Genomic DNA, 27,773 nt, shown 5'->3' with positions numbered 1-27,773 from the left:
AACAGCTGTCCAAATGGCCAATTATATTGGTAAACAGGTGCATTTAGGTTAATATTTGCTTGTATGGGTTGCTAACATCAGCACTTTTAAAAATAAGTCAAAGTGGAATGCTCATCAGGACAAACAATTCCCTGTGAATTACATAAGCTACATATAGAGCTCACTAGAGCAAGTAATGAAAAAGTCAGATGAAGCAGACATAGCCCAAGACGTTTTAAGGTCCCTGTAAACTACTAGTCTCCATGCCCTCTGTGTGATATTACTGATACTGTTCATAAAGGTAAAGGCAAACCCTCACTGTGATCAGCTCCTGCCCGGAAACCTATGTCCCCATGGTGGAAGGACATGTGGATCCAGAATTGGCTTCCACAGTCACTTACAGACTCACTGTTAAGACTGTTCATGGAAGACAATCTTACTCAGCCACAAGTGATCACCAAAGAAGAAAAGAAGAAGACTGTTCATGTACTTACCCCGGGGCCATTCTCTGTCCTACCCCCCTCCGGCCCTCATTTGTATCTCCCCTTTCCCAGGGTGAGCGAGGCCCAATGGGCCCATCTGGCCATGATGGAATCCCAGGCCCATTGGGTCTGCCGGGCCCAGCTGGACCACCAGGACTTGCTGGAGAAGATGGTGATAAGGTAGGCAGCCTGCACTCCACCAGAATTTGGAGGAAGAGGGGAAACTTGCACAGGGTTCATACAGCTACAAAGACCAGTTTTTGTTTCCTAGACGACAGATTCTTGGCTATCCCTAGCAATGATTTCCACAGCCTTGGTTTCTCCAGCCAAGACGTGACTCAATGGGCATGTGTTTTGCTTGACAATGGTTTCTGCAGCAATGGTTCCCATGGTGATGCTCTATGTTCTCATGCTGCTCTCCCTCTTTCTGCAGGGAGAGATGGGTGGCCCAGGACAAAAGGGAAGCAAGGGCGACAAAGGAGAAGCGGTGAGTTTGAGGCAGGTGGCTGGCAGACTTCAGGGTATTATCCAGCATTGCTACCCCTTAAACTGTGTTGCCATGATTGCTTATAGATTCTTTATTAGCTGGACCAAGGAGATCTTTTGAAAGAAACTAGAAGAGAGAGAATGAATAACTAGAGAGAGCAATGCTGTTTCATGTTCTTTCTCTTCTTATAGGGTCCCCCAGGACCTACTGGGATCCAGGGTCCTATTGGACATCCAGGCCCTGCAGTAAGTATTGACTCCATTCCAAAATCTGTACTGGCCTATATACTCCCAAAGCTTTCATAGAAAGGATTGTCTCCTCTCACAGTCCTCTGGGCGCAGCTCAACTACCCTCCCATATCACCATTTTCTTTCATCTGTCACAGAGTTTTTAAAATTATTTTTAACAAAATGAAAATACTTCTTACTCAACAGAGGACCTCTAAGCAGCTCTGATTGATGTTAGTGGACATCACCATATGCTTCAAGACTAGAGGCTTGGCTGAGTGCGATGCCTCCCACTTCTGTAATCCCAGCTTTTTGGCTCTACTAAAGAGAGATGGAGGGTGCTTCTGTTTCAGTGGCAATCCTGACATGGTGTCTTGCTAACAGGGAGCGGATGGAGAGCCTGGGCGCCGAGGGCAGCAGGGCATGTTTGGCCAGAAAGGAGATGAAGGAGCCCGTGGATTCCCAGGTGTTAGTGGCCCATCTGGCTTACAAGTGAGTTAGACAACATGAAACTATTTCATTGGGGGTGCCTTGGAATAACTGGGCTTCTTCTTAAGCGAGCTCCTGCAGTGAGAATGAAAGTCAGGGATTTCCCCAGCTTTGTTCAGTAGGTTTCTTTCTCTTTTTTTGTAAATAATTTTTATTAATTTTTTATTATTAAAATCCAATATAAACCACATTTTATCAATCTCAAATTACAATTCAGATTCAAATATATATCAATTATAAAGCCAATTATACATTTTGTATGACTTCCCATGTGCTAGATTTCAAGGTGAGATGATTTTATTTCATCTTGCTTCTGAAGTCTTAATTAATCCAATTACATTCTTAATCTTGATCCCAATTACATTCTTGATCTTAATAGCTTATCAGCAGCTACAGAGTTTTTTACTTCCATTCGTATTGGCACTTTTAATAAATTGTATTTCTGCAAGAGGAGTTCTGTATCCCATATTGTTCAGTAGGTTTCAAGGCTATCTAGAAATGGTTTGTAGGGAACTTGGGACTGTGACTAAAGCTAAGGCAAACTTCTGTATGAAATTTTAAATTCAGTGAATTCCATGAAATTCAAAATATTTTGTTTTTCTAAATGTTGAGGGTTAAATAAATGGTTTCACAACTGTGGATTGCTGAAAAAATTATATTTGCAATAGTAAAAATTCAAAATTTCTTATTTGAATTTCTGTGTTTAAAAAAAGTATTTCAGTCAGTTGAATCTTACCACAAGGGCCTTAACTATTCACGGGCACGCACATCTCTCCACCAAATTTGAAATTTCTCCCCAGATTGAAAAACCCTGATATAAATTCTGAAATTTAAAACTAAGCATTCACATTTGAATTCTGAGTACTTAGATTATGGCTTTTGAACTCTCATATGTGCCTGCTAGCCAGACTAGAGGAATGTCAGCAGGATGGTGGAAATGCTTTACACTTGCTTACTTTGTTGGGGGGTGCTTTCTTCACAGGGGATGCCAGGGCCCCCAGGGGAGAAGGGCGAGAGTGGCGATGTTGGCCCAATGGTAAGAGTCATTTGCTTCACCTAAACCTGCCCGCGAGTCATCTGCCTGTGCCTCATTGTGAATCTCATCCTCTCTCTCTCTCTCTCTCTCTCTCTCTCTCTCTCTCTCTCCCCTCTTTAGGGCCCACCAGGAGCTCCAGGGCCCCGAGGCCCCCAGGGTCCCAGTGGGGGCGATGTGAGTAACATTTTTTCATCTATATAAAGCAAGATGGGGCAGAATTTAATTATTCATTATGACACTACTCTTTAGCCTATAGGACTCCTACAACCGCTTGCATAAGAGTAGTTAAAAATAAAACAGTCCTAGCCCCCCAGGCTTGCAATCTAAAAGACCCAACATAAAAGGAAAGGGGGATGAGGAGTGCAGAGGAAAACAAGGAAACTCAGGCATGCATTCTTAAAGTTACACTGTAGTTCTTAATGACCAGCTGGAATGGAAAAGGGCCTCTTCAGCAATCGAAACACCCTGGATAGACACTTCCTGGACGCGTTCCTCCTCTGGGGAATGGTGGGAGCACCAGCATAAGGACCAGAATTTGCTGGATGGATGGAACTCTGTTGTTTCTGATTTTCTGAAGAGGCTGAGCTCAGGGGCTGAGGAGAAGGATGTGAGGATTTCTGATACCACTGTGGTTGGAATACTATGAATTGATTGTATGATTTAAAAACAAAAAACAAAAACCCCATAGATTGCATAAAATGGCAGGACAGATAATAAAGCAAAACATAGCGTGTATCCACCTCAATCTACCCCTGTTGTGTCCCACGCCCGAGATGTGGATAGCTCATTTGGGAGGGCACAAGTCTCTGAATCTCAGGGTTGTGGGATTGAGCCCTACGTTGGGCAAAAGCTTCCTACATTGCAAGGGGTTGGACTAGATGACTCTCAGGGCCCCTTCCAACTCTACAGTTCTATGATCCTATGCTCTGAGTGCATTGATTCCTTGTGGGGAGGTCCCACGTTCTGCTCACATGATAGTTATGATTTCCTTATCACAGCATGAGTAATCCTCTACATGGTAATAATGTGTGGTAATTGACTATTAAATGAAGTTATAATGACAACTTCAACCATTATCAAGTGGTGGGTGGCTACCATGGTATTTGCTGATTGGGTTTTTATCCATCATTCTAATAGCTGTAGCTGCAAAATAAACAGAATCATAAAACATGGGTTCTTGGGGGTTCTCTGGATCTAAAGGTAGCAAACAAATAATTTAATCAGATTAGTGAACTTTGCCAATAAACCCAGCATATAACTAAAATGATAGCCAAGGTAATAGTTATAATTATTAATTAATAGTAATAATTAATGATTTAAAAAAATCAGCCTTCCCCTTTATCAGTTGCACTGCTAAGCAAATTTAATAAATAAAAATAAAAATCTACTCCCTGTGGTGCTACCACCAAGAATGTCTTTTCACATGCCTATGCTGTACTCATTTGATGGACAGATGATACCACCAGAAGAGTATACCCTGTAGATCTCATTAGCTGCAACCGTTGAGGATAAATAGGATAAAACAGCATGTAAAGTAACCTCACGAGGACCTCCAAGAGCATTTAGGCAAGTGCCCAGACTCAGAAGTGTCTGCAAAGAATGAAATGATTCCAACTTCTATACCACAACCTGTATGCATAGGGAGGAGTATCAGGGTTAGGAAATATTTTGCATATATTGATCATCACATTGAAAAAGGGCTAAAGATAATAAGTGTTGGTTATTTTCTCTAAGTCCGAGGGGGAAGCTAACAGTGAATGAGTTAAGTTGCAGGATGGAAGATATTTGGTTAAATATTAGTGGGTGGGGAAAGTCCTGAACTGTTCAAACAGGTGATAAGATTTGACAAGGGAGGCCACTGTGGTGGTCTAAGGTGTGCGTTTGTCTTAATGTGTCTCTTTTCATTCCAGGGCCCACAGGGGCAACCTGGTGGGCTGGGACAGCCAGGTGCTGTTGGTGAAAAGGTGAGTCTAAGCCAAGATATTAGGGGATGAGGGCTGCTCTCTGCACTTTGTGGTGAGTTCAGGGATTGGAAGCAGGATGCAGAGCATTGGAAGAGTCATGGGACTCTAGGATGCTTGCATAGTGGGGCTAGAAGCAACAAGAAAGGCACCCTTCAATATGTAAGGGAAGGAGATGACTGGATTCTTCACCAGCAGCACATGTAGATATGCTCTTCTCTCCAGCAGCAGAGTATTTTGCCAGGTGCAGGGAACTGTGGGTTAAATAGGACAGAGAAAATGCAGTAAGTTTTTAGGAAGGCACAAAATGGGAGCTGTTTGAAAGCTGGAGGTGTTAAAGGGGCTTTAAGTGTTGTTTATGTGTGTGCATTAGATGCTGACATGTGGAGAGAAAATCATAGAGCAAATTGAGGGTCATGAGGTGCATAATTAAACTGGGAGATAGGGGAAAACCTTCTCAGAAGAGCCATGCTTAGTTTACAAAGTGAGAGGCGCTCGGGCTGAAACTTGCCTCAGGATATAGTCCTCCTGATCCCAGAGTCCCAACTCTTGAATGTTTGTTTGGAGACAGAAAGCTGTGTTTGCAGAGTCACACAAGAATCTCCCTTTGCATGAATGCAAGTGCAATCTCCTTCCAAATCATGCCTCTGAAACAGATCAGAGAAATCACATCTCCTTCCATGTCATTCTGGCTACAAATGGGAACTGAGCCATTTCCCTCTTGACCTGCACTTTCTGGGCATGGGTCTGAGTGGTTTCCTCCCTTGCCCTGCTCCTTTCCAAAGAAAAACCTGCTCTTTATAGCGAAATATCAGAACTAATGGCAATCTGGGAAAAATCTGAATTGCTGCTTGCTCTAATTGAGTGCTCAGGAGCAGCTTTAGCTGGACAAGATAAGCCCTGGATGAGTCCTGAGAGATGCGTCCTTCTCTTAGCAGAGACCAGCTCATAGAATAGCTAGCTCTGTGACTATATTTCTTTACAACTCTATCAGATAGGAAAAGGAGCATCCAGAAAAGGTGTCAATAGGCCCTTGGGTCTTTTCATTTTTTAAAATTGTGTTGATGGAGGTATTTTAATATGTCAGTGCACATTTTCTGAAAAGCCATTCCAGGTTGGAACTGGAGAGTAGCATGACTGGACTGAGATTTCCATTTCTTTCTCCTCTTCTAGGGTGAAGCAGGGGAAGCAGGAGACCCTGGACCTCCAGGGGAGCCAGGCCGGCAAGTGAGTTGCTGAGTTTGGGAGAGAAATGGGGGGCGGGGGATGCAATACCCCTCCCCGGAACTCCCCCGGAGTATGTCTGCTTCTGTTAAGGCTGTTAACTTCTGTTAAGGCTGGACAAATCACTGGAGCTGAGTCACTTAGCAGAGATGTGACTCTCTTTACTAAGATTAAAAGAGCAGCATGAGAAGCTGCTTTTGCAAAGTCTGTTCCCATCCTAAATCCCACCCCCATCTGATTGGCATCTCTCTGTGTGAATTTGCAGGGGGTAAAGGGTGATGTTGGTGAAAAAGGAGATTCTGGCCAATCTGGAGCTGCAGGGCCCCCTGGCAAGAAGGGCCCCCCTGGAGAGGATGGAGCCAAGGGGAACCTGGTGAGTCGTTGGCTTCGGAATTGAAAAATGGCAAGGGCTACTTTCTTCAGTGATGTGTCAGTTTAGCTCCCAAAGAGCTGCAACGAAACTCCCTGGCCCTGCTGATCCTATGGTCCTATGGTCATAACAGATTCCAATGAAACTGGCACCACAGAGGCCCATTGAGCAGAGTATAGCTTCAAAAGACACTCAGAGAAGAGCCATGGAACAATACTACAAGAGACAAAAGAACCGTTTGTTCTTACCTCTGGCACAAGGCAGAACAATCCAAGGCAGGAATGTATGTTTACCCATCACCCAGGGAACTGTGCAATCAGAGACGGACCTGCATTTCTGGGCCCTGAAACTTGAACTGTTATGGGGGCCCCTTTGAAACCAGCAACAAGGTCTGGGTAACCACTGTTAGGTTGTTCAACAACAGATCACCACAGGGGTTTATTTATTTATTTATTTATTTATTTTAAATTAATGACTACGCGTCTGATTTTGATTAAAATTGCTGTACTGGATTATCTTACATGTCAAAGTCACTGATGTGGATAAAAAATTCCTATGCATTATAAATTTCAAGTTATGGAGGGGATGAAAATTGGGGAAATGTTATGTATTTTATTTTTATTTACCTACCAAATTTATATACCATCCTTCATCACAAGATCTCAGGGTGGTTCACAGAATAATATACATGCATGATATACTTTTAAAGCAATGTGGACTATAGTTGTTTCTGGGGCCCCTCAAGCTTAAGCTCCATTAGTTTCATGGTAGATTCACCCCTGTGTGCCATCCGGACTTCTCTAGGTTTCCTCTCTAGAGAACTGGTGCTTTTTGTAGTCTGCTATTCACCACTCCTGTCCCTCCATTGCAGGGTCCAATAGGATTCCCAGGTGACCCAGGCCCATCCGGAGACCCCGGTCCTCCAGTGAGTATCTGAATTTGAAAGGAGCCACTGCATGTTTGATATCTGGCTTTGGATGATGGATCCCAGTTTATTGGGAGAATGAGAAAAGTCTTGAAGACATTACTTCTCAGTTTCCAGCACTGGATGAAAACTTAAATATCAAAATGTTGCGGGGGGGGGGGCATTTGGGGAGATCTGGGCATGCTTGGTGACCACAAAATGCTGGCTGGTTGGAACGAAAATGGAAAACTGAGGGATGAGGGAATGGTGCATCCTGACAGAAGGCATGACTGGCTGAACTTCTGGCTGGAACCCTGAACTAGAGCACTCAATGCTGCAACATTTCGTTGCAGTTCTCTGTAGTTAAAGCAACTTGTTCCCAGGTGAGAATCGATAGGTTCTGATTTGCTTCTGTCTTCTTCTGCTCAGGGTCTGGATGGAGTTTCTGGTGAAAAAGGTGATATAGGGGATCCTGGACTTCCAGTGAGTATGGCAGACATAAGTTTATCATTACCCTACATTGGTTATGTTGTTGTTTGGCTTCTTCAAAAATCCCTATGGTCAGTAGCCAAACAGCACCTGTCTGTAGTTTGTGGCATACATTGAGTATTGCTTCACTGCATAGTTAAACTGGTTTGCCTCATAGTTACTCCACCCAAAGAAACACAATAAGGTGACATTCATCAAAGAGTTTAAACATCTGTGATGCAGGAAGCTTTCACTCTTTGCAATTCTTCTCACTCTATACCAGGTGTGGGGATACTTTGGCCCTCCATGTGTGGATGAACTACAATACCCATCATCCCTTGGCTATGCTTGCTAGAGATGATGGGAACTGTAGTCCAGCAACATCTGGAGGTCCAAAGTTTTCCCACACCTGCTTGATACTGTTACCTAGGGCTGGTGCAAATATAAAGGCAAATAATATCATTTCATGTGGTAATTGATTGTCATTCTTTTTAATTTTTTTATTATTACATTTATGTACCACCTTTATTGTCCAAGGATCTCAAGGTGGTGTATATGGTTCTCCTCCTCCTCATTTCATCTTCACGACAGCCCTGTGAGGTAGATTAAGCCAGGGGTTGACAACCTGGTCCCTACCACCCACTAGTGGGCGTTTCAGGATTCTAGGTGGGCGGTAGGGGGTTCTATTGAACAAGCTGAATCCTCCTTCCATTGAGCACTGGTGGGCGGTAAGGAAATTTTACCATCAAGAAAGATGCATTAGTGGGCAGTAGGGATAAAAAGATTGACTACCCCTGGATTAAGCTAAGAGATGGTGACTGACCCAAGGTCACCCTGTGAGCTTCATGGCTGAGGGGGGATTTGAACCCTGCTCTGCCGAGTTCAACATTCTGGTACCCTTACACACAGTGGCACTCCCATAGACACTGGCAATGGGACTTGCTGGAGAGTAAGTCTCATTGAGCTCAATAGAGTTTATTTCTGACTTGACATGTCATGATTGTGCTGATTTTACAAGAGATTTTCTGTTTTATTTTCAGGGACCCCCTGGAGCTTCTGGGGAACCAGGTCCTCCTGGATCACCAGGAAAGAGGGTATGTTGGGGCTGCCTTTCCAGTGAAGCTGCACATTCTCATTTACATTACTTACATAGATTACACCTTCGAAATAAATGCCAAAGGATTTAAATTTTTGGTTGAGGCTGCTCCATTGAACTCAGGAGCATGATTTTGAAGAAATCACTCATGAGATTTGGGCTTCAGTTTTCTGTGTTGTTTAACAGCATGCTCCTACATCTCATGGTTTTAACTAGAAGGTTGACCTGTCTCCTCAGGGTCAACCTGCATTTAAGGATTCCTAATCCAAATAGTGGCAGCCTTCTTGAATAGCCCACTGGCAATAGGGGTGCCATTGTGTTGCTCTCTGCTTGACATGACTTACTTATTTATCACCTAATTCAGGACTTGCAAGACTCTCATGAACTTGTGGTTATCTATCCAGGAGTAGGGGGGCTGCCAGTCAAATTCAAAGGTGCCTGTTTGGCATAGGAGTCAACTCCTAGGGGCTGAGTTCCCTTTGGCTGCCCAATAAAATATTTGAGGGGGCCAGCCCCCCCCCCCCGTTAATAGGCATTACCATTCAAATGGTATGCATGCACCATGTAATGTGATCGATTATGTGGGGCAAGGCTTACCTGCCCCCCCCCCATATTTTATTCAAGTTGGCCCCCTTGCTTGCTGCTTGGCAACTTTAACTCATCACCCATCCTGATTTCCCATGCACTAGAACCTAGTAACGTAGCCCAAATGATCTAAGGGCAGGGCAGGAACTAGTATCACTTGAGTAGTTCTAGAAACCAACAGGAATTCAGTTAGGAGATGTATTCAAGAGAAATAGATGTGCGGACAGTCACTATAATTTCATCACTGATTATATTTCTACCATTATAATTCCATCATTGTTTTTTCTTATTTGTATTCCTGTATCTATTCCCTGGGCTTTGTGTTTCCACTAAGGTTTAGGTGACGCTCCATTTGACCTAGAAGACAGGAGTGCCTGGCGTGCTCTGGTCCATGGGGTCACGAAGAGTCGGACACGACTAAACGACTAAACAACAGCAACAACAACAACCACCATTTGACCTGTTTGTTTGTTTTTAATTGACAATATGTTTTAATTTTTGAAAAAGCATATGTTCAGAACATAATTGGATTTAATAGGACTTTGAGAATGAATAGGACTTCAATCTTTCTCTAGGAGGAGGGGAGAAAAGTTGCTCATCAAACCATTTTATGCAGTGATTTTCTTTCTCTGTTCCAGGGACCCTTTGGGCCAGCTGGCCGTGAAGGTCGACAGGGTGAGAAAGGAGCCAAGGTAAGAGAGAACACTGTCCTGGGTTTCCTCCCCACTGTGTTTTTTCCTTCTCCAGGAATTGCTGGTGACGGCTTACTGCATGGAATGGAAATCACTCCAGTGAATACAATTGATATTCACTGTTGTTGCCTTCAGTCTGCAAGTGACGTGTAATTGTTTTCATTTTTTCTCCATTTGCACTGACGTGAATGGAGCAGAATAATTATTTAATTTACATCAGTTATGTAATTTTGCCACAACAGACAGTGAGACAAGTAACAGCTTTGGGCAGAAGACAAACTGCAGGGGAATGAAAACAGTGCTGGCTGCATGCATCCAATACTGGGCAGAAGGGAAAACAATGCTTATATCTTTCCCTTTCTGTCCATCTACAGGGGGAGCCTGGCACAGATGGACCCCTGGGGAAGATGGGGCCTGTGGGTCCGCAGGGACCCCCAGGCCGACCTGGCTCAGAAGGTCTACGTGGAATTCCAGGTCCTGCTGTGAGTATTTTCCTTCACTTGGCAACAAATGTCTGGGAAAAGGATGAAAGTAGTTAGAAAACCAGACCCCAAACGTTTTTTCAACAAAGAGAGTGGACAACTATTCTTCAACATTTTCACTTCAGAGAGGACCAGAAGCAATTATATTTAAACTCTAATGCCAAGAGAACTTTGGCAATGAGCAAGGTGCCTTGGGAGGGGTGAAGAAAGAACCCTCACTTTGGGACAATCCCAGACTTCAGGAGTGAACAGACCAGGTAGTTTGTTAGATCCCTTTCAGATGCATGGCAGTGATTCAACAGAGATGTTGATGCACGAATAAGGAAACCATGTTCTCTTTTTAAAGCAGTTCATTTTGTCAGCTTGACGGAACTGAAGCAGTGAAAAAATGGCAAAGGAAGCTCCAGCTGTGCATGTAGTTGCCTTACACACACACACACACACACACACACAGAGAGAGAGAGAGAGAGAGAGAGAGAGAGAGAGAGAGAGAGAGAGCTTCTTTAGATTTCAGCCTATTTAGAGATACAGTGGTACCTCGGGTTAAGCACTTAAATCGTTCCAGAAGTTCGTTCTTAACCTGAAACTGTTCTTAACCTGAAGCACCACTTTAGCTAATGGGGCCTCCCGCTGCTGCCGTGCCGCCGCCGTGCGATTTCTGTTCTCATCCTGAAGCAAAGTTCTTAACCCGAGGTACTATTTCTGGGTTAGCAGAGTTTGTAACCTTAAGCGGCTGTAACCTGAAGCGTATGTAACCTGAGGTACCACTGTATATTTCGTTTGTGTGTTTCAATTCTTCAAGCATCCCTAATAGGCAGTCTTTGCAAATCCTGATACAAATTGACCTGATCTGCAACTGCCAGACTAATGTGTGGATCAGAATGCAGTTATCTGCTTTCAGATTTCCTGAATGTCCCAGCTTAGTTCTTGGCTCTAAAACATACATAAATGCAGTTCAAAATGTATATTTTGAGGGGGGCAGTTTAACATTATGTGTTTAAATACATATTTTAATGTATATAGAGAAGTGTTTTTTTTTAAGAATTGCAGATTAGTGTGGAAATAGTAAGACACACACAGAAAGGGCACAGACTAGAAATAGTCTCCTCCATCCATCCATCCATCCATCCCCATGTCAACCCCACTATATCTGCTTTGACTTCATAGGCATGCTTTCTGTAGTCTCTCCCTCCCCACCTTCAGCTGGGCTCAAAGCTGTGTAAGTGTCTTTCTTTGCATAATGCTTCCTTCTGTGGTCTCTCACTTTGCCCTTCTTTCTCCCCTAGGGTGAACAAGGTCTCCTGGGAGCGCCTGGCCAGGCAGGGCCACCGGGGCCTGTGGTGAGTGGCAGGAAATGGAGGGTCCAGGGCAGGACAATCAGACAACAGCTTCCCTGCCTCTGGAACTCTTAAAATGGAAGCTGGTTATTTCATGCTACTCCTTTACTAAGCCCCATCCGCCATAGAAAGGGTCTTTCACGGGTATTTATTGGGGTGGGGGGGAGAGCAGTGCTAGAAGCATATTCCTGGAACTACAATAAAGAGCAGCCTGGCAGTGGAATAAGTTTCCCAAGTTTGCTTTGTATATTATGAGTGTTGGGCATCTGTGGTGAAAAAAGCAAGGGAGGAAAGCAGCTGCTCATTCAGATTGAGCAGTTCCTAAAGCTACAGCCCAGGACCGAGTTGGGCTGAATTCCCACAGCCATGGGCAGCTGTGAGCTGATGACTTGTGCATGTGAAGCAGCCATCATGGATGAAAAATCATGTCAAGCAAGTGAGTCAAATTTCAGCCACATCAATTTGATAAAAAGGCAAAATGATCTGAAACCCTCCTACGGATTCCTGACTGGATTGTGGCCTGCGCTGAGTCTGGAAGCTCAGATGAGCTCTTGATGCAGCTCTTCTTCTGTTCACAGGGTCCCACGGGGCTCCCAGGCCTTAAAGGTGATCCTGGCTACAAAGGAGAGAAGGTGAGTGTGAGCAGCACCTACTTCCTGGTGGGAACAAGCAACTTCCTAAATCTCTCCTCTTTCCTTCTAGGGTCATGCAGGACTCATTGGGTTGATTGGCCCCCCAGGTGAGATGGGTGAGAAAGGTGACCAGGGGCTGCCAGGGAACCAGGGAACACCAGGCCCCAAGGGCGACCCCGTGAGTAGATGGGAGCTCCGTTCAGATGGAGGGGGGTTGGGAGCAAGGCTGGGATAAGGGACTTTGGCTGATGCTGTCTCCTCCTCAACAGGGAATCATTGGACCCTTTGGGCCCCCAGGCCCACCTGGATCTCCTGGCCTCTCAGTAAGTACCACCACCAACCTCTTCATCCTGGATTCTTGTCAGTTTCCGGTGCGTGACAATTCAGATCTCTGTACACGTTTCTCAAGAGAACCGCACCAGATGCCTGAAATGAGGCCCTGTTTGGTACCCCGACCCTCTTCCCCAGGGCAATGCATGTCTGCCAGGCTTCACATTCTTAGGCGCCCCTCCTTTGTTCCAGTGTCCCTCTCTATTCATACAGTACATTTCCCTTGCAACATTTCTGCTCCCCGCCATATTAAAGCATGCTTCCTCCCTGACCCCTCTGCATTTCCTAATCCCCCTTGATGCACAACCCCCTCCTTGCTTCTGGGGCCGTCTCACCAGACACAGGGTGCCCTGCAAGCTCCCTTTCACTCATCCACCCCTTTTCTATCTCCTCAGGGACCTCTGGGACAAAAAGGCAGCAAAGGCTCACCGGTGAGTGGCTCCAGTTCCAACAGGTGTTGTGGGCCAGAGGAAGGTGGGAACTTGCTCCAGGGCTGCATATACTAGTAGAAAGAGCTGGCTTCTTCAGCCTACATCATGGTAATAAATGTGCCCACATTGCATAGGTTGGCTGGTATATAATTTATTATGCTTCAAGTAGCCATAGGAAGGAACTAAAAATCTAAACAGTGGGCAGGGACACTGAAATCCTTACTCATGGGAATGCTGCTTAGTTCCCCTCCCCAGCTTCTAAAGGCAAGTTTTCACTATTCACTGTTGGTTGAAGCTGCCATGATTGCAAATGAATTGAGACCCTTCACCAGGAAAACTGGATATTGGGTGGAAGGATTCCAGTCTAGTTTTCTCTGTGGAAAGAATACTGTTGTATGCAAGAGCATTCAGTCCTGGGAATGGCTAGAATTGCCACATGAGTACAGCCTAGATGCAGGTCTGTCACCTTATGAGAACAAAGGCACAAAATGCAAAGTTTGGGAGCCAAGTGGGGTCTTTAGTGTTCAGGAACAGGGCCTTAGTGGTCCTCCCCCTGCCATTTCCATTAGGCGTTTCCTCTGTGTACTGAGATGAAGGGGTTCTGAATTTGTGCTCAGGCTCTGTTCTGTTGTCCTGCAGGGGCCTATTGGACCAAAAGGTGATCCAGGATCTGCAGGACCCCCAGGGCCACCAGTGAGTGACGGTAGAGAATCATGAGGAAGGGATTATCCTGGGACCACCACCACCCGCTTCCCCCCCCCTCCCATTGTCCCTTACATCACACCTTCCCTGCTTCTGGTTCCCCCACTCCTAGGGTCGACCTGCTGAGCTGCGGGAGCCCCTGCCTTTGGAGAGCGGCCGCAAGAGCCGCCGCGACTGGGAGCTTGGGGATCAGGGAGATGCACCCGGGGAGATGGATGCCGACCCCGATGCTGAAGGGATGGCAGAGGTCCTGGCAGCCCTGAGCTCCTTGCGTGACGAAGTGGAGCAAATGCGGTGTCCCCTGGGCACTCAGGAGAGCCCAGCCCGGGTTTGCAAGGAGCTTCAGTTTTGCCACCCCCACCTCACAGATGGTGAGATGAAGAATCGTCCGGGGCATAACCAGGGCTAAACAGGGAGCAGGGAGTGGGTCTGTACCTGTTGCAGTTCCAGCCTGGCAGGAAGGAGGAGGAAATTGTTCCTGCCTTCTTATCTTGCCTCCCCCCCCCCTCCTGTGAATGCTAGATTACAAATGCCGTGGGGGCAGGGACCTTCTTCTCATTAGTCTGCAAAGTGTGCACTTTGATTGTGCTATATAAGTAATCCAATTTCAGACTCAGGGGGGAATTGCCTGATTGAAAAATATCCCCACGGGAGAGCCGGGCAGGAGAAAAATCCCTACACCTACAAAACTAACATATCAGAGAGAAGGCTGATTCTGAAAACTCTGTGGGTGGTTTCTCCTGCAAAGGCTCACATCTGAAACCACTGTGACGTCTCTTGGATATTTTCAAGAAATGAGGTGCCTCAGGGCTAGGGAAGGTATCTGGGCTAGGAAACATTGGTCCAGCTTCAAAGTTGATTTCTCCAAGTTGGTGCAATCCTGACCCCACCCCAAGCAGTTTTGGGAGTGTGGTGCTTGCCTTAGCAGTAGTCGCATGTCCTTAAACTTTTTTTTTTAAAAAAAACAAGCTGTTTAAACCCAGCTACAAGGGAAGAGGTTTAGCAATCTTCTGTCCTTGCATTCCCTCCAGTATTTTAAATTCAAGCTTATGGTGGCTTGAAGCAAAAGCTGTGCTGGCCTCCCTGTTTGCCCACTCCCAGCAAGGCTCAGAGAGAAGAAATGTGGCAGCTATAGCTCTCACTAGAGTGTGAGCCATGGCAAAATACCGGACAGGGTGCTGGGGGGTTAGAGGTGGAGGAAAAAGGTAGCCCACCACCGCCTCGCATGAGCCAGCACTGGAAAATGTATTTAAAAGGGGTCTCTGGGTAGTAGTCAACTATGTTTTACTCAGAGTAGACCAGTTTAAATTAATTGACCTAACTTGGCCATTCCAGTGGGTTTACTGTGCATAAAGCTTGATTGAATACATCCCACTGTAACAAAGCTATTCGTCCAAATGTGATGACCCAGCCACCCTCCCTGAAATCTCACAATCGCTGTGTCAGTTTTCCTGTGAATTTGAATACTGTACATCCATAAAAGACACTTTTATCATGGGAGTGCAGAAAAGAAACATCTAGTGAGGGGAGAACCTCATTGATCAAAGAGGACTAATCAAGCTTAGTAGCCATGGAAAGCTGGCTGGCTGCTGAAGGAAGAAAATGGAAAACTTAGGAGACAGAAATGGAATGGAGTGTTCTGGAAAAGGGTATGACTGAGTGGCTGGGAGAGAAGCACGCTGCACTGCAGCATTTTGTTGTAGTCCACACTTGTAGCCTTAAAATTAGAAGACTGTCATCTAGGAGATAAAGCAGGTATTAACTTTTTACCTACCTGTCATGGATTCTTTTAACAAACTCTGGGATTGAAATACTCTCCAAGCATTCTCAAGCCTCTGACTTCTCCTAGTTGCAGTGGGAACGTCATCATCCTCTAAGGATTCCCTGGCCTCTCCTGCACTGACACCTGTCCATTTGTTGTTCTTCAGGTGAATATTGGATTGACCCAAACCAAGGCTGCAGCCGGGATGCCTTCAGAGTTTTCTGCAACTTCACAGCTGGGGGGGAAACTTGCTTATTTCCTGACAAGAAAGTTGAGGCAGTAAGTAGTTGTGCTCAGTATCATTAGCGATGGCCGAGGGAAAGGACAGAAGCTGTGGTCATAGTGTGTTGTGAACAAGTAGAATGAGGACTAAATGAATATAATAAGGATGGTAAAGTAGTTTGCTCATTGAAAGGTCTATGCAAAGGATTGGTTTTATATACATGCATGGCTCAGGAACCTGAATTCAAAGTCCTAAAATGAGAAACCAATATGCAACCTGTGCCCCTAGGTGCGACTCGCTGCCTGGAGCAAGGAGCAACCAGGAAGCTGGTTCAGCACATTCAAGAGGGGCAAAAAGGTAGGGCTTTTCCTTCCATTTTGCCACCCTGATGACTCCCAGAAGCAGTCTGAGAAGGGCATGCAGTGCTTCTCCCCGTCTCCCATGATCTCCCATGATCAATCCCCAAGTGGATCCCCACGAGGTGTGCTTTGGGGTGGGGATAATCATAGAAGGAAGAGTATACAGTGGCTTTCCACCATTTGGCCTAATCAGGCCACCCCTATATCTCCTTCTTTCTGTTACCAGTTCTCCTATGTGGATGCAGATGGCAACCCCATGCAGGTTACCCAGCTCACATTTCTGCGCCTGCTTAGTGCCATTGCACACCAAAACTTCACCCTCCTCTGCCAAAATGTGGCTGCCTGGTATGAGGCCGACACCAACAGCCACACTCGGGCTTTGCATTTTCTTGCCTTCAATGGTGTGGAGCTGATGCACAACAGCACAGAAGCCCTTGTACGAGCCTTATATGATGGCTGCCAGGTAAGTTGTTGGCCTTCTGCTCCACTGTGACCATGTCTTTATGTCAGGCTTGCCTTTCCCTATATATCTCTGGAAATTGTCTCAGGGCCTCCTGATGTTCACCCCAAGATTTGGGAGGAGCTCCATGACTTGCAAAGGGAGGGTCACTCTTGTGGATGGGCAGTTCACTTTCTGGTCCATCTCACTTTTGCATGTGTTTACCCATTAGATCTTTTCCATCTCATTTCTCCAGTAATTATAAATATCTGCATGAAAATTAATGTTTAAACATGTATTTCAGCATGATAGATTGGCTCTGCTGGTTCGTGCTGGGTGAGAGCAGGGTTACCAGGCACCAATCCTGGCTTAGAATAACATATCATTAAGCATTTGGGACGTGGATGGCGCTGTGTTCTAAGCCACAGAGCCTAGGACTTGCCGATCAGAAGGTCGGCGGTTCGAATCCCCGCGACGGGGTGAGCTCCCGTTGCTCGGTCCCTGCTCCTGCCAACCTAGCAGTTTGAAAGCACTTCAGAGTGCAAGTAGATAAATAGGTACCACTCCGGCGGGAAGGTAAACGGCGTTTCCGTGCGCTGCTCTGGTTCACCAGAAGTGGCTTAGTCATGCTGGCCACATGCCCCGGAAGCTGTCGGCCTATAGAGTGAGATGAGCGCCCCAACCCCAGAGTTGTCCACGACTGGACCTAACAGTCGGGGTACCTTAAGCATCATTAGGCGATGGGGGTGAAGTGCACAGTTCTCTAGCATGGGTAGGCAAACTAAGGCCCAGGGGCCCAATCGCCCAATCGCCTTCTCATTCTGGCCTGCGGATAGTCCCAGAATCAGCATATTTTTACATGAATAGAATGTGTCCTTTTATTTAAAATGCATCTCTGGGTTTTTTGTGGGGCATAGGAATTTGTTCATCCCCCCCCAAAAAAAATAAATATAGTCCGGCCCCCCACAAGGTCTGAGGGACAGTGGATTGGCCCCCTGCTGAAAAAGTTTGCTGAACCCTGGTCTAGAGCAACAAAGTGATCTGTGAATGGCCCATGGTAATTAGCAGAGTGGGGTGGCTGAAACACCCAGGGATTCCTATAAATAAGGCTCTAGTCAGTCTCTTTCTTAATTGCACGCACACCTTGAACAATGAAGTCAAATTGAGACTACAGTCTGGCCAAACAACCTTTGCTGCTTGAGGTGAGCAGGAAGTCACCCCCACCCACTGCCTGCGACTTCTATTGTGCTCTGCTTGATGGCAGACTCAAAGCATTTGTCAGAGGGCTTAGCTCTGGAGAAACCCTGCAAGATAAATAGATGGAAAAAGAGAAGACATGACCCTCTCCTGCAGTCTGAAGCAGTACAGTCAAGACACAGGGTTCAGTTACCACCTTTGTAACTAGCCTTAATTTCTCTGCAGGTTGGTTTATCTCACCTGGGATAAAATCAAGGCAAAGGCCCCACCTTTCTTTTCTCTTGGCTGCTGCTTTGTCTCGAGGCTTGTCAACTCCTCATCTGGCAGGTGTCCTGGGTTTTTTAAAGCTTCCTGACAGCCTGAGATTTAACGGATCTGTTTTGTATTCTGAAACCTCGGCCAGCTGGCAATTGTTGCCTGGAATTCCTGGGCCTGCAAATATAGCAGAAGGAGATGATTGGTGGACTCCCTGGTGATGTCACACACTGTCCTTCACTCTGTATGGAAAGGTTGCTTGCTTGTTAGTGTTCTTCCTCATGGATGTCCCTGCTCTGCCTCCCAGGAAAAGGCTCACATATTCCCCCTCTTCAATTCTACAATCCATCCTTCTCAGTGAGAGATACATGCCCTGGCATGTGTGTTGGCACTGGTTATTTCCATATTAGATAGCTTTCTCCCTTGTCTCTCTGAGTAGACCGCCTTGTCTTTGTGGGTTCAAGGCCATTGCCTGCTTGCCCCCCCCCCCGCCTTAACTCAGTGATCTTATGGCTCTCTGACTAAGAGAATTCTTTTGCCTTTCCCAAAACCTCCAGTGAAACCATGTCATCCTCTGTTCCACAATCAACTTCCCTACAGCAAGCACCCACAATGTGTCTACTTTGCCCACTGATGTGCTCTTCCAGCATTGTCACGTGATTTCCTTACTCCTGTCTCAGGGCTTCTACACAGGCTTCTCACCCCCTACCTCCCCCAAGATTTGGCTCCTGACGTTCTCTTCTCTACTCCTCCAGGTACGCAAAGGCCAGGAGAGGACAGTTCTGCAAGTTGTGACACAACGCGTGGAGCAGCTTCCATTGGCCGATGTGGCTGTTCAGGATTTTGGGGACACCAACCAGAAGTTTGGCTTTGAGCTTGGGCCTGTCTGCTTCAGCGGCTGAGCCTGAAGGTGGACAGCTCCCTCTAGACTGTGGAACCACCCCTGGGGAAAGAAAGAGCTAAAGTGCTCCATTCTCCCTGAAGTTGGGCGTGGGAGATGAGCCAGCCCTGGAAAGACCTGCCGTTGTATTTAACCAGATGACAGCCTCCTATTTATGCGGCCAAGGTCCCCTTGGGGCTGTGACTCTTGGGGAGCAAAGCAGGGCCCAGACTGAGCCAGGGCCCTCTCTTTCTGCAGCCCCGAATAATGGTGCTATTATGCCGCCTTAGTGAAGCACTGGACTGACTGCTCAGCACTGGCCACCTGCAGGGATGGGGGCAATGGAGACCACATCTCACACTGCTGACCTCCTGCCCTTGCCCCCCCCAATAAAGATCCCAGGGGCATTAAGACCTTGCCCAAATTATCTTGTAACCTGGGACTTCAGGACCATTCTATCTGTACAGCTTCCTGTGAATGGACATGGGCACAGTGCAAACTGAATAGGGGGAAAGGAAGACTTCCTTGGGTGATCACAGAACAGGATTCAGGTTCGATTTTTACCCAAGACTTAAGGACTGATCATAGGTGATCCAGAGCTTCTATGCTCTCCCTTTTGAGCTCAGTTTAACTGAAAGATATGTGTCCGGGCATGACAACTTAGTTTGGATAATTTGGGCCCAACAGAACCTCTTTAGATCTTCTAGGGACTAGTGGGACAGGGAGGGGCCCAGCCCCCCAACCAAGAAATGCCTAGATGCTTGGAGTCTGTGCCCCATTTTGACCATTATTAACTCTTGTCTATTTCTGCTCTGGTGCCAGATGGTACCCATGTAGCACACAACACAAAGTCCAGGGAACTGAGAGGGGGCTGAGTCTCCCCCCACACACACACTTTTAGTCCTTCTAATCATCCCAGCTGGGAACTTTCATGCTGGGAACAGGAAATAAGAGGAAGCTCTCCAACCCCTTATCACCCTTGTCTATCATTCCGTCCATGCTGGGCAGAGAGTGAAGAATTCTGGGTTCTGTTCTCTAGGCCCTCTCCCCATTTTTGACAGATGCCTGAAAGATATGGCTAGCAATTCTGACATTCCTGTCCTTCTGTGGAAGGGTGATGACATGGTGCTAGTTAGTTCCCAACTATCAAAGATCCTGAATGTCTGCCAGCTTCCTGTTGACCAAAGCTCCTGAGAGTGGACGCAGGACAAAAGTCTGAAATGTTTGTTTTCTGTGCTGTCCCACACTCATCCCTTAGCACTGACCTCCCTTCAAACTCTGGTGCTAAAAGCCTTTATTTGTATGCTTTTTCTTTGTATCTCAGGCTGTGGCGCCAAGTGGATATGTGTGTTTATCTGTGAGCGTGTGTGCGTGTGTGTTATTGTATCATCTAACAATCTGTATTAAAATCCTCAGAGCGTGTGACTGCCCCACTGTTTTTGTGCCAGCTGCCTGTTCAAGAGACACCAGCCAAGCCAAGACTGCCTAGGTGCAAAAACAGAACTCAAAGCTAGATAGAAAGTCTTCCGGGATGGTTTCCTTGCCTGTTGGCTTTCTGGAATGACAAAAACATCACAGATGACCTCATGGCTTCCCTCTTCTTTTGCTTGGTAACAAGGATTCTGCTTGATTAAAAGCAGATGTGTTTTCCTTTCTCAAGAAAAGGGGCTATTTTCTAAGTCAGGGATAGGGAACCGTTTTTCCTCCAGATATTGCTAGACTCCAACTCTGACCCTCCTTGCTCATTGGCCACAGTGGCTAGGGCTGATGGGAATGAAGTCCAACCATACCTGGAGGACCGAAGATCCCGTACCCCTGTGCTTTTCCCTCCCAGACTTCAGAGGGTGGCTATACTTGCTGCACCAGCACCACTTGTATTGGCAGGACTTGACAGATAAGTTTAAGTCCATGGCTAAAATAGCTGAACTAAAATGGAACAGGACAGTGCAAGGTTTAGGGTGGTGTGGGTAGTTCCCACCCCCAGGGCACCAAGCTGAGGTGGGTGCAAAATTGAGAAGATCCATAATTGAAAAGATCCACTTGGGGGTGCCAAATTTTGGCCTCGCTCAGGGTGCCATATTACCAAAAATTACCAAAGTGTTGTTTAGTCGTTTAGTCGTGTCTGACTCTTCGTGACCCGATGGACCAGTGCACGCCAGGTACTTCTGTCTTCCACTGCCTCCCGCAGTTTAGTCAGACTCATGCTGGTAGCTTCGAGAACACTGTCCAACCATCTTATCCTCTGTCGTCCCCTTCTCCTAGTGCTCTCCATCTTTCCCAACATCAGGGTCTTTTCCAGGGAGTCTTCTCTTCTCATGAGGTGGCCATAGTATGGAGCCTCAGCTTCACGATCTGTCCTTCCAGTGAGCACTCAGGGCTGATTTCCTTCAGAATGGATCGGTTTGATCTTCTTGCAGTCCATGGGACTCTCAAGAGTCTCCTCCAGCACCATAATTCAAAAGCATTAATTCTTCGGTGATCAGCCTTCTTTATGGTCCAGCTCTCACTTCCATACATCACTACTGGGAAAACCATGGCTTTAACTATACGAACATGATGTCTCTGCTTATTTACACAAACAATGCACCTGCTCCTCTTCTCAGTCCCCCCCCCCCAATCATGGGTAACTATGCACAACCAGAGAGGGATTTAGGAGAAGTGAAATGCCAGTAGACAAATGTCACAGCAGGGAGCACTGTTAGGAAGAGAGTTAGATTCTGTCTTTCCTTTTCCTATTCAGCGGGAGGTAAATTGAGGGCTCTATATGCACTCCGTGATGTCAGTCCATGGCCAGATCTGATTGGCTAAATAGCACTGTGAGATCAAAGTCATATTCGTGGCAGGATTCCCCATTGGCAGCGAAAGCAGTGGGAGGAAGCAGCATATGGGGAACAGTGGCTATGAGCAGGCATGAACAAACATGCTAAAACTTAGGATTCTCTCCCATTCCCACCCTCCCCATGGCAGCAAGTTTCACTGCAGAATGCCTCTCTTACAAAAGAAGTGATGTAGGACAAATCCATCTCTCCAAGCTTGGCTGTCTATGTTAGTTTTAGCAGTTAACTGTGACATGAATATTTCAGTAGATAGAGGCCTAAATTCTAATATTTCTTTTCTGTCACTTCCTTCACTTTCCTGAACTTGCTCATTTTATTCATTTTTGGCAATTCTTGGGGCTTAATTGCAATCAGGATTCAGAAGAGCTCATTTTTCTTTTTAACACCAGGACATGACCTTACAAAGTGTAATTTTTTTTAAAGAGAGAGACGATGGCAGTGCTTCCAATCAGAGGCAGATGCAGTTGTGTTCGGTCATCTGCCTGAGCACATGAACATTGTATATGCAGATGAGGTGCACCCACCCCCAGTGGCCTTGTGCATCCCCAAACATCCCTGTATTTGCATTTCCTTGAATACAGGTAGAAATCTCCATGTGATCTGGGACACTTACAAAATCAGGATTCTTCACTGAACATAATGTTCTTCTGGCATATAAGCAACATGGATTGAAGGGACTTGCAGATCTTCCCTTTTCAACACAGGGATTGGCCAGGACAATGTGTGTATGTGGATATCATGTGTGAGGGAATTGGGAGTGAGGCTTATGGCCATAGAATCATAGAATGGTAGAGTTGAAAGGGACCCCAAGGGTCATCTAGTCCAACCACCTGCAATGCAGGAAAATCCACTAAAGCATCCATGACAGATGGTCATCCAACCTCTGCTTAAAATCTCCAAAGAAGGAGAATCCACAACCTCCTGGGATGCCATTCTCCTGTCAAACAGCTCTTACTGTCAGAAAGTTTTTTCTGACGTTTTGTCAGAATTTCCTATCTTGTAACCTGAAGCCATTGGCTTGCGTCCTCCCCTCCAGAGCAGGAGAAAACAAGCTGGCTCCATCTTCCATGTGACAGCCCTTGAGATATTGGAAGATGGCTTTCCTATCTCCTCTCAGTCTCTTATTCAGGCTAAACATACCCAGCTCCTTCAAGTGCAACTATTCTGCACACCTTCCAGCTTCTCAACATCCATCTTAAATTGTGGTGCCCAGAATTGGACACAGTATTCCAGGTGTGGTCTGACGAAGGCAGAACAGTACTATTACTTCCCTTAATCTGGACACTAGATTGCTGTTGATGCAGCCTAGAATAGCATTAGCGTTTTTGCTGCTGCATCACACTGTTGATTCATGTTATGCACAGTTTGTGTTTGTTAATAGCAGATGCATCTGTGGGTGACCCAATTTGGATCAGGTCTGCAGGAGGGGGGGTTCAATCTTTTCCTCCAAGTTACATCTCAAGGTTCCTCTTTCCAGTTTCTACCTTCCCAGGTTCCTCTTGCCAGTTGAACAACCCCAAACTGCTATATATACAGGCAGCAACCATTTCACACAGGGGTTCTCTTCCTGGTCCTGGTCAGCAAAGTGTGCATAAGAGTGCCCCATTATGCCTCATCCCCCCCCCATTATGCCTCATTATGCCCTCTTTTGGGTCCAAAAGGACCCCTGCAGAGGTGATCAAATGTCAATTGGATAAGTCTAAAATGGTCACCGCCTACTTACCCGCTTGGGGATGGTGTGGCTCCAGTCCATCAATACATAACCCCTAACAGCATCTAGTTAAGAAAAAGCCTCATTTATATGACCTTGGAAGAGGACTATAAGCTTTAACTTTTCATGCAGGTGGGAGGAAGGGGAAATCAGTGGTAAGGAACTGGTAAAACATCCAGTGTTTCCATTCAGGATACCTGGTTACTCCTGCCATTCGCAATCTAAAGTGACCCTGGACATGTATGACAAAGGATATCTGAGAGAGATTCCCTTTGAAGCAAAGCCTTTAAAAACCGGATTCTTTCTGTGCTATCAAATCCTGATAATGAAATGCTTCCTTTTTAAAAAATGACACCTGACCCTAAGCACATCAGGGGCATTTTAAATTGTGTGTCTGATCACTCCAGTCATGCATAGAACAAGGATGTTTTAAAACAGTCTTTCCAAAGCAGAGGACTGTCATTGTGCCAACTAATCTGACACTTTCCCTCTTGAAATTTTGAATAAATCTTGACTGCAGCATGACCTGACTTCCACATCCACTCACACAAGGACTCCTCTTAGTTACTAAGGCTTAGTGCAGGGATAAAGAAACTGTGGCTTTTCAGGCGTTGTTGGACTGCAGTTCCCATCATCCCTGGCTACTGGCTATGCTGGCTGGCATTGATGGGTGTTGTAGTCCATCAACATCTGGAGGGCAATACTTTGGGGGAGGTTGCTCTAGCCCTACACTCATTAATATGAATAATTTCCCATAATTTCACCCATTATTGTCTTCTGTCACAGGAGAATTGTACATGGAGGTCACCCTATTCATCTCTGCAACAATCATATAAAGTAGGCTAATCTGAGAGAGGACTTATTCAGGCTCACACAGGTTGAGCATCAGGATTGGGAGTGGATTTGAACACAAATCTCTGGTCCAAATGCAACACTCCATCCACTGTACTACTTTGATTCCACATAGGCATTCACAGAAAGAGAAGGGGAAGGAATCACCATTTTATCAGCTATCAATAACCAGGAATGTTTGAAGGAGCTACTGAAGCAGCTAATTCACATATGGGATTCTTCCTAGATCTGAACTGGAAGTGCTTGCTCTATTTCATTAACACTTCCAGCAGCAGCAGATACTGCTCCCCCACACCCAATGCTCGAGGAGAAGATATTTGCCTTCATTTAGATTGTCCTCACTTCAACTGACTTTATTTGTCCTCAGTGAAGTCGTCCCCTAACTAGATCTGATTAGATGTGTCTGTTGCCACATGTTCCCATTCACATGATGGGACCAGGACTCATGCAAGAAGAATAAAGAAGCAGTAAAGAGAAAACGGGGGGGGGGGGTGAATGGTGCCAAGGCAGACCAGAAGTGAGAGCAGCAATCAGAATTAAAATATATGTGAATATGCTTTAAAAATTAAGAAGGTTGGGATGGGGAATATTTCTACCCTGCAGTGCTACTTTTGACCCAAATATCAAAATTCAGTGAATTCCTACACGAGCCATCCCTTGGCTATGGGTACAACAGAGTAATTAAAGCAGCATTTCCCAAATTCCTGCTAGTTCAGAGACTCAATGGTTGGGGTTTCTTCCTGTATTGAAAGAGACATGCTTCACTCTTAAAGCTGGATTTAATTTTAGGGCATACAATGACAGCCTGTCCCCAGAGGACTCCCCCCCCCCCCATGCTTCTGCAACAAGAACTACTATTTTGCAGCATTCCTTCTCTTGGGAGACACCTTGTGTGCCCAGGTGCCCCCATCCTACAGACCACCTTAAAACCAATGAATAATAAAACATGACAACTAGTATTTGGGTCAAATAAGACAACATTATTGGCTACAGGCATTGGGTAGAACCAATCATTTCTGACCGGCCTGCTGGGAGGATATTTATTTGGGGTCAATTGGAAGTGAGGGAGTTCTTGAGCTACATCAAGGAGTGGCTCCCTCGCTGGATTGCTCCTGGGGTGTGCTGGTGTCCTTGCCCCCCGCCTGGACATCTGGACAGAAGCATCACCCTTGATCCCTTTAATGGGATACCCCATTTTTCAGAGAAACAGGCAGAGACTACAACCTCCCCTCCATGCAAGACTATGCCTATCCAGTACCTAAATTGTCAGAGTTGTGATAATTGCTATAATGGCAAAAGCCACAGGGCTGAAGCCAATTTGCCAAGTGGGAAAATTCCAACTCAGTCCTGAATTTGGTGACTGACATAGTCCATAGCCAGGTCTTATCATGGCAACACATACCAGCCAAATAGGGAGGGAGAACTGACAAAGAAGTGGCTTCCTAGGCAAGCCTCAGGCCTCCTTACTTATATACTCAGAGACTGGATCCAGATGAAGCCAGCCACCCTCAGTGGACTGAATGAATGCCTTATATAGGAGTCAACTCCTAGGGGCCAAGGTACTTTCACCCCCCCAATAAAATTTTTGAGCCCCCCCTCCAGTTGACAGGCATTGCCATTCAAGTGGTGTGTGTGCACTGTGTCTTGTGATTGATGATGCAGGGCAGGGCTTACCTGGGCCGCCCCACCCCTATTTTATTCAAGTTTGAACCCCTGATCCTTACAAAGGTGCAACCTTAGATGATTCTTAAGCATATGTATATGGTTAGCTCACACAGCCACAAAGAATGCATGTACTGTTTGAGTTAGCTAGCTGCATTTAAAGCACTCTTATACCACTTAACGGGACGTGGGGGGTGCTTGTCGATCAGAAGGCTGGCGGTTTGAATCCCCACAATGGGGTGAGCTCCCGTTGCTCAGTCCCAGCTCCTGCCAACCTAGCAGTTCGAAAGCACATCAAAGTGCAAGTAGATAAATAGGTACCGCTCCGGCAGGAAGGTAAACGGCATTTCTGTGCGCTGCTCTGGTTCGCCAGAAGCGGCTTAGTCATGCTGGCCACATAAGTAAGGAGGCCTGAGGCCGGCTCCCTCAGCCTACAGAGTGAGATGAGCACTGCAACCCCAGAGTCGGTCATGACTGGTCCTAATGGTCAGGGGTCCCTTTACCTGTACCACTTAACAGCTTCCCATAAAGAATCCTGGGAACTGTAGTTAGTTAAGGGTGCTGAGAGCCGTTAGGAGACCCTCTCACAGAACTACAATTCCCAGCAACCATGACAAACTACAGTTCCCATGTTGGTTTGTTTTTAGGAAGCCATGATTGCAAAATGGTGCAATAGTGCTTTAAATGTTAGGTTACAGATGTGCTGTTAGATGCCACCCAATGAACCCATATTTGGCATTGGGAATTCTGTGCATTTACAGAGACACCTCTAACACTTCCACAAGTGGTGCTGTGAACAACAGAAGCTGCCTTAAACCAGGTCAAGTCCTCTATCCCAGGCCTCATTCACACCATTAAGAGCTCTTTGATACTACTTTACACAGCCGTGGCTTCCCCAAAGAATTCTGGGTTTACCATAAGATTTTAAGTTTTTCTTAATACAATAAAATAGTGGCTTACAACAAATACAAATATAATAAGTAGACTACTGAGTCCTCTTTTTAAAGTAATTCTGGGAGCTGTAGTTTGTTATGGGTGCTGAGAGATGTTTCGAGGGCCCTATTCTGCTCACAGAGCTACAATTTCCAGAGCTCCTTGGAAGAGGGATTGATGGTTCAGCCACTCTGGGAACTGTAGCAGAGTGAGGGGAATAGGCATCTCCTAACAACTCTCAGCACCCTTAGTAAACTACAATTCCCAGAATATTTTGAGGGAAGCCATGACTGTTTAAAGTGGTATCATAATGATTTAAGTGTATGGGGTGAATGTGGCCCCAGTATTTCCTTCTGGAACTTCCAGGTGCTCTCCAGGTGCAGAAAGGTCTTCTATCACATCACTTGCTACCAGAGCTTTATTCAGCTGGGATGTGTGTGTTTTTCTAAGCAGGCAGGCACTGAAACCAGGACCTCTTAAATGCCAAAGAGGTGCTCTACCACTATGCTACGGTTCTGGTGGGCCAGTGTGGTGTAGTGGTTAAGATCGGTGGACTCGTAATCTGGGGAACCGGTTCGCGTCTCCGCTCCTCCACATGCAGCTGCTGGGTGACCTTGGGCTAGTCACACTTCTCTGAAGTCTCTCAGCCCCACTGTTTGTTGTGGGGGAGGAAGGGAAAGGAGAATGTTAGCCGCTTTGAGACTCCTTCAGGTAGTGATAAAGAGGGATATCAAATCCAAACTCTTCTT

General features: G+C 46.1%; 1 protein-coding gene across 7 annotated transcripts in view; it reads left to right on the top strand.

Moving 5' to 3' along the window:
• The window catches only part of COL5A3 (collagen type V alpha 3 chain), a 114,238-nt gene extending 93,787 nt beyond the window's left edge, over positions 1 to 20,451 (top strand). For 5 of the 7 annotated variants that reach the window (XM_083729140.1, XM_083729141.1, XM_083729143.1 and 2 more), the window contains 25 exons: positions 534 to 641; positions 895 to 948; positions 1,140 to 1,193; positions 1,560 to 1,667; positions 2,647 to 2,700; positions 2,821 to 2,874; positions 4,611 to 4,664; positions 5,835 to 5,888; positions 6,151 to 6,258; positions 7,127 to 7,180; positions 7,589 to 7,642; positions 8,668 to 8,721; positions 9,947 to 10,000; positions 10,375 to 10,482; positions 11,769 to 11,822; positions 12,398 to 12,451; positions 12,522 to 12,629; positions 12,721 to 12,774; positions 13,177 to 13,212; positions 13,852 to 13,905; positions 14,027 to 14,285; positions 15,843 to 15,955; positions 16,188 to 16,256; positions 16,485 to 16,721; positions 18,905 to 20,451. In XM_083729140.1, the coding sequence (XP_083585266.1) occupies positions 534 to 641; positions 895 to 948; positions 1,140 to 1,193; positions 1,560 to 1,667; positions 2,647 to 2,700; positions 2,821 to 2,874; positions 4,611 to 4,664; positions 5,835 to 5,888; positions 6,151 to 6,258; positions 7,127 to 7,180; positions 7,589 to 7,642; positions 8,668 to 8,721; positions 9,947 to 10,000; positions 10,375 to 10,482; positions 11,769 to 11,822; positions 12,398 to 12,451; positions 12,522 to 12,629; positions 12,721 to 12,774; positions 13,177 to 13,212; positions 13,852 to 13,905; positions 14,027 to 14,285; positions 15,843 to 15,955; positions 16,188 to 16,256; positions 16,485 to 16,721; positions 18,905 to 19,051 (2,157 nt within the window). In that variant the 3' untranslated portion in view covers positions 19,052 to 20,451. Of the gene's footprint in view, positions 1 to 533; positions 642 to 894; positions 949 to 1,139; positions 1,194 to 1,559; positions 1,668 to 2,646; positions 2,701 to 2,820; positions 2,875 to 4,610; positions 4,665 to 5,834; positions 5,889 to 6,150; positions 6,259 to 7,126; positions 7,181 to 7,588; positions 7,643 to 8,667; positions 8,722 to 9,946; positions 10,001 to 10,374; positions 10,483 to 11,768; positions 11,823 to 12,397; positions 12,452 to 12,521; positions 12,630 to 12,720; positions 12,775 to 13,176; positions 13,213 to 13,851; positions 13,906 to 14,026; positions 15,692 to 15,842; positions 15,956 to 16,187; positions 16,257 to 16,484; positions 16,722 to 18,904 lie in introns of those variants that run through there. The other 2 variants (XR_014561775.1, XM_083729145.1) reach the window with 2 other exon arrangements.
• Positions 20,452 to 27,773: the final 7,322 nt, after the last annotated feature.

The sequence above is a fragment of the Podarcis gaigeae genome (genome assembly GCF_964106915.1).
Source record: "Podarcis gaigeae genome assembly, chromosome: 2".
In the NCBI taxonomy this organism is placed as follows: Eukaryota; Metazoa; Chordata; class Lepidosauria; order Squamata; family Lacertidae; genus Podarcis; species Podarcis gaigeae.
Note: the sequence above shows the minus strand (reverse complement) of the source record. Positions and strands in the feature narration are given on the sequence as shown.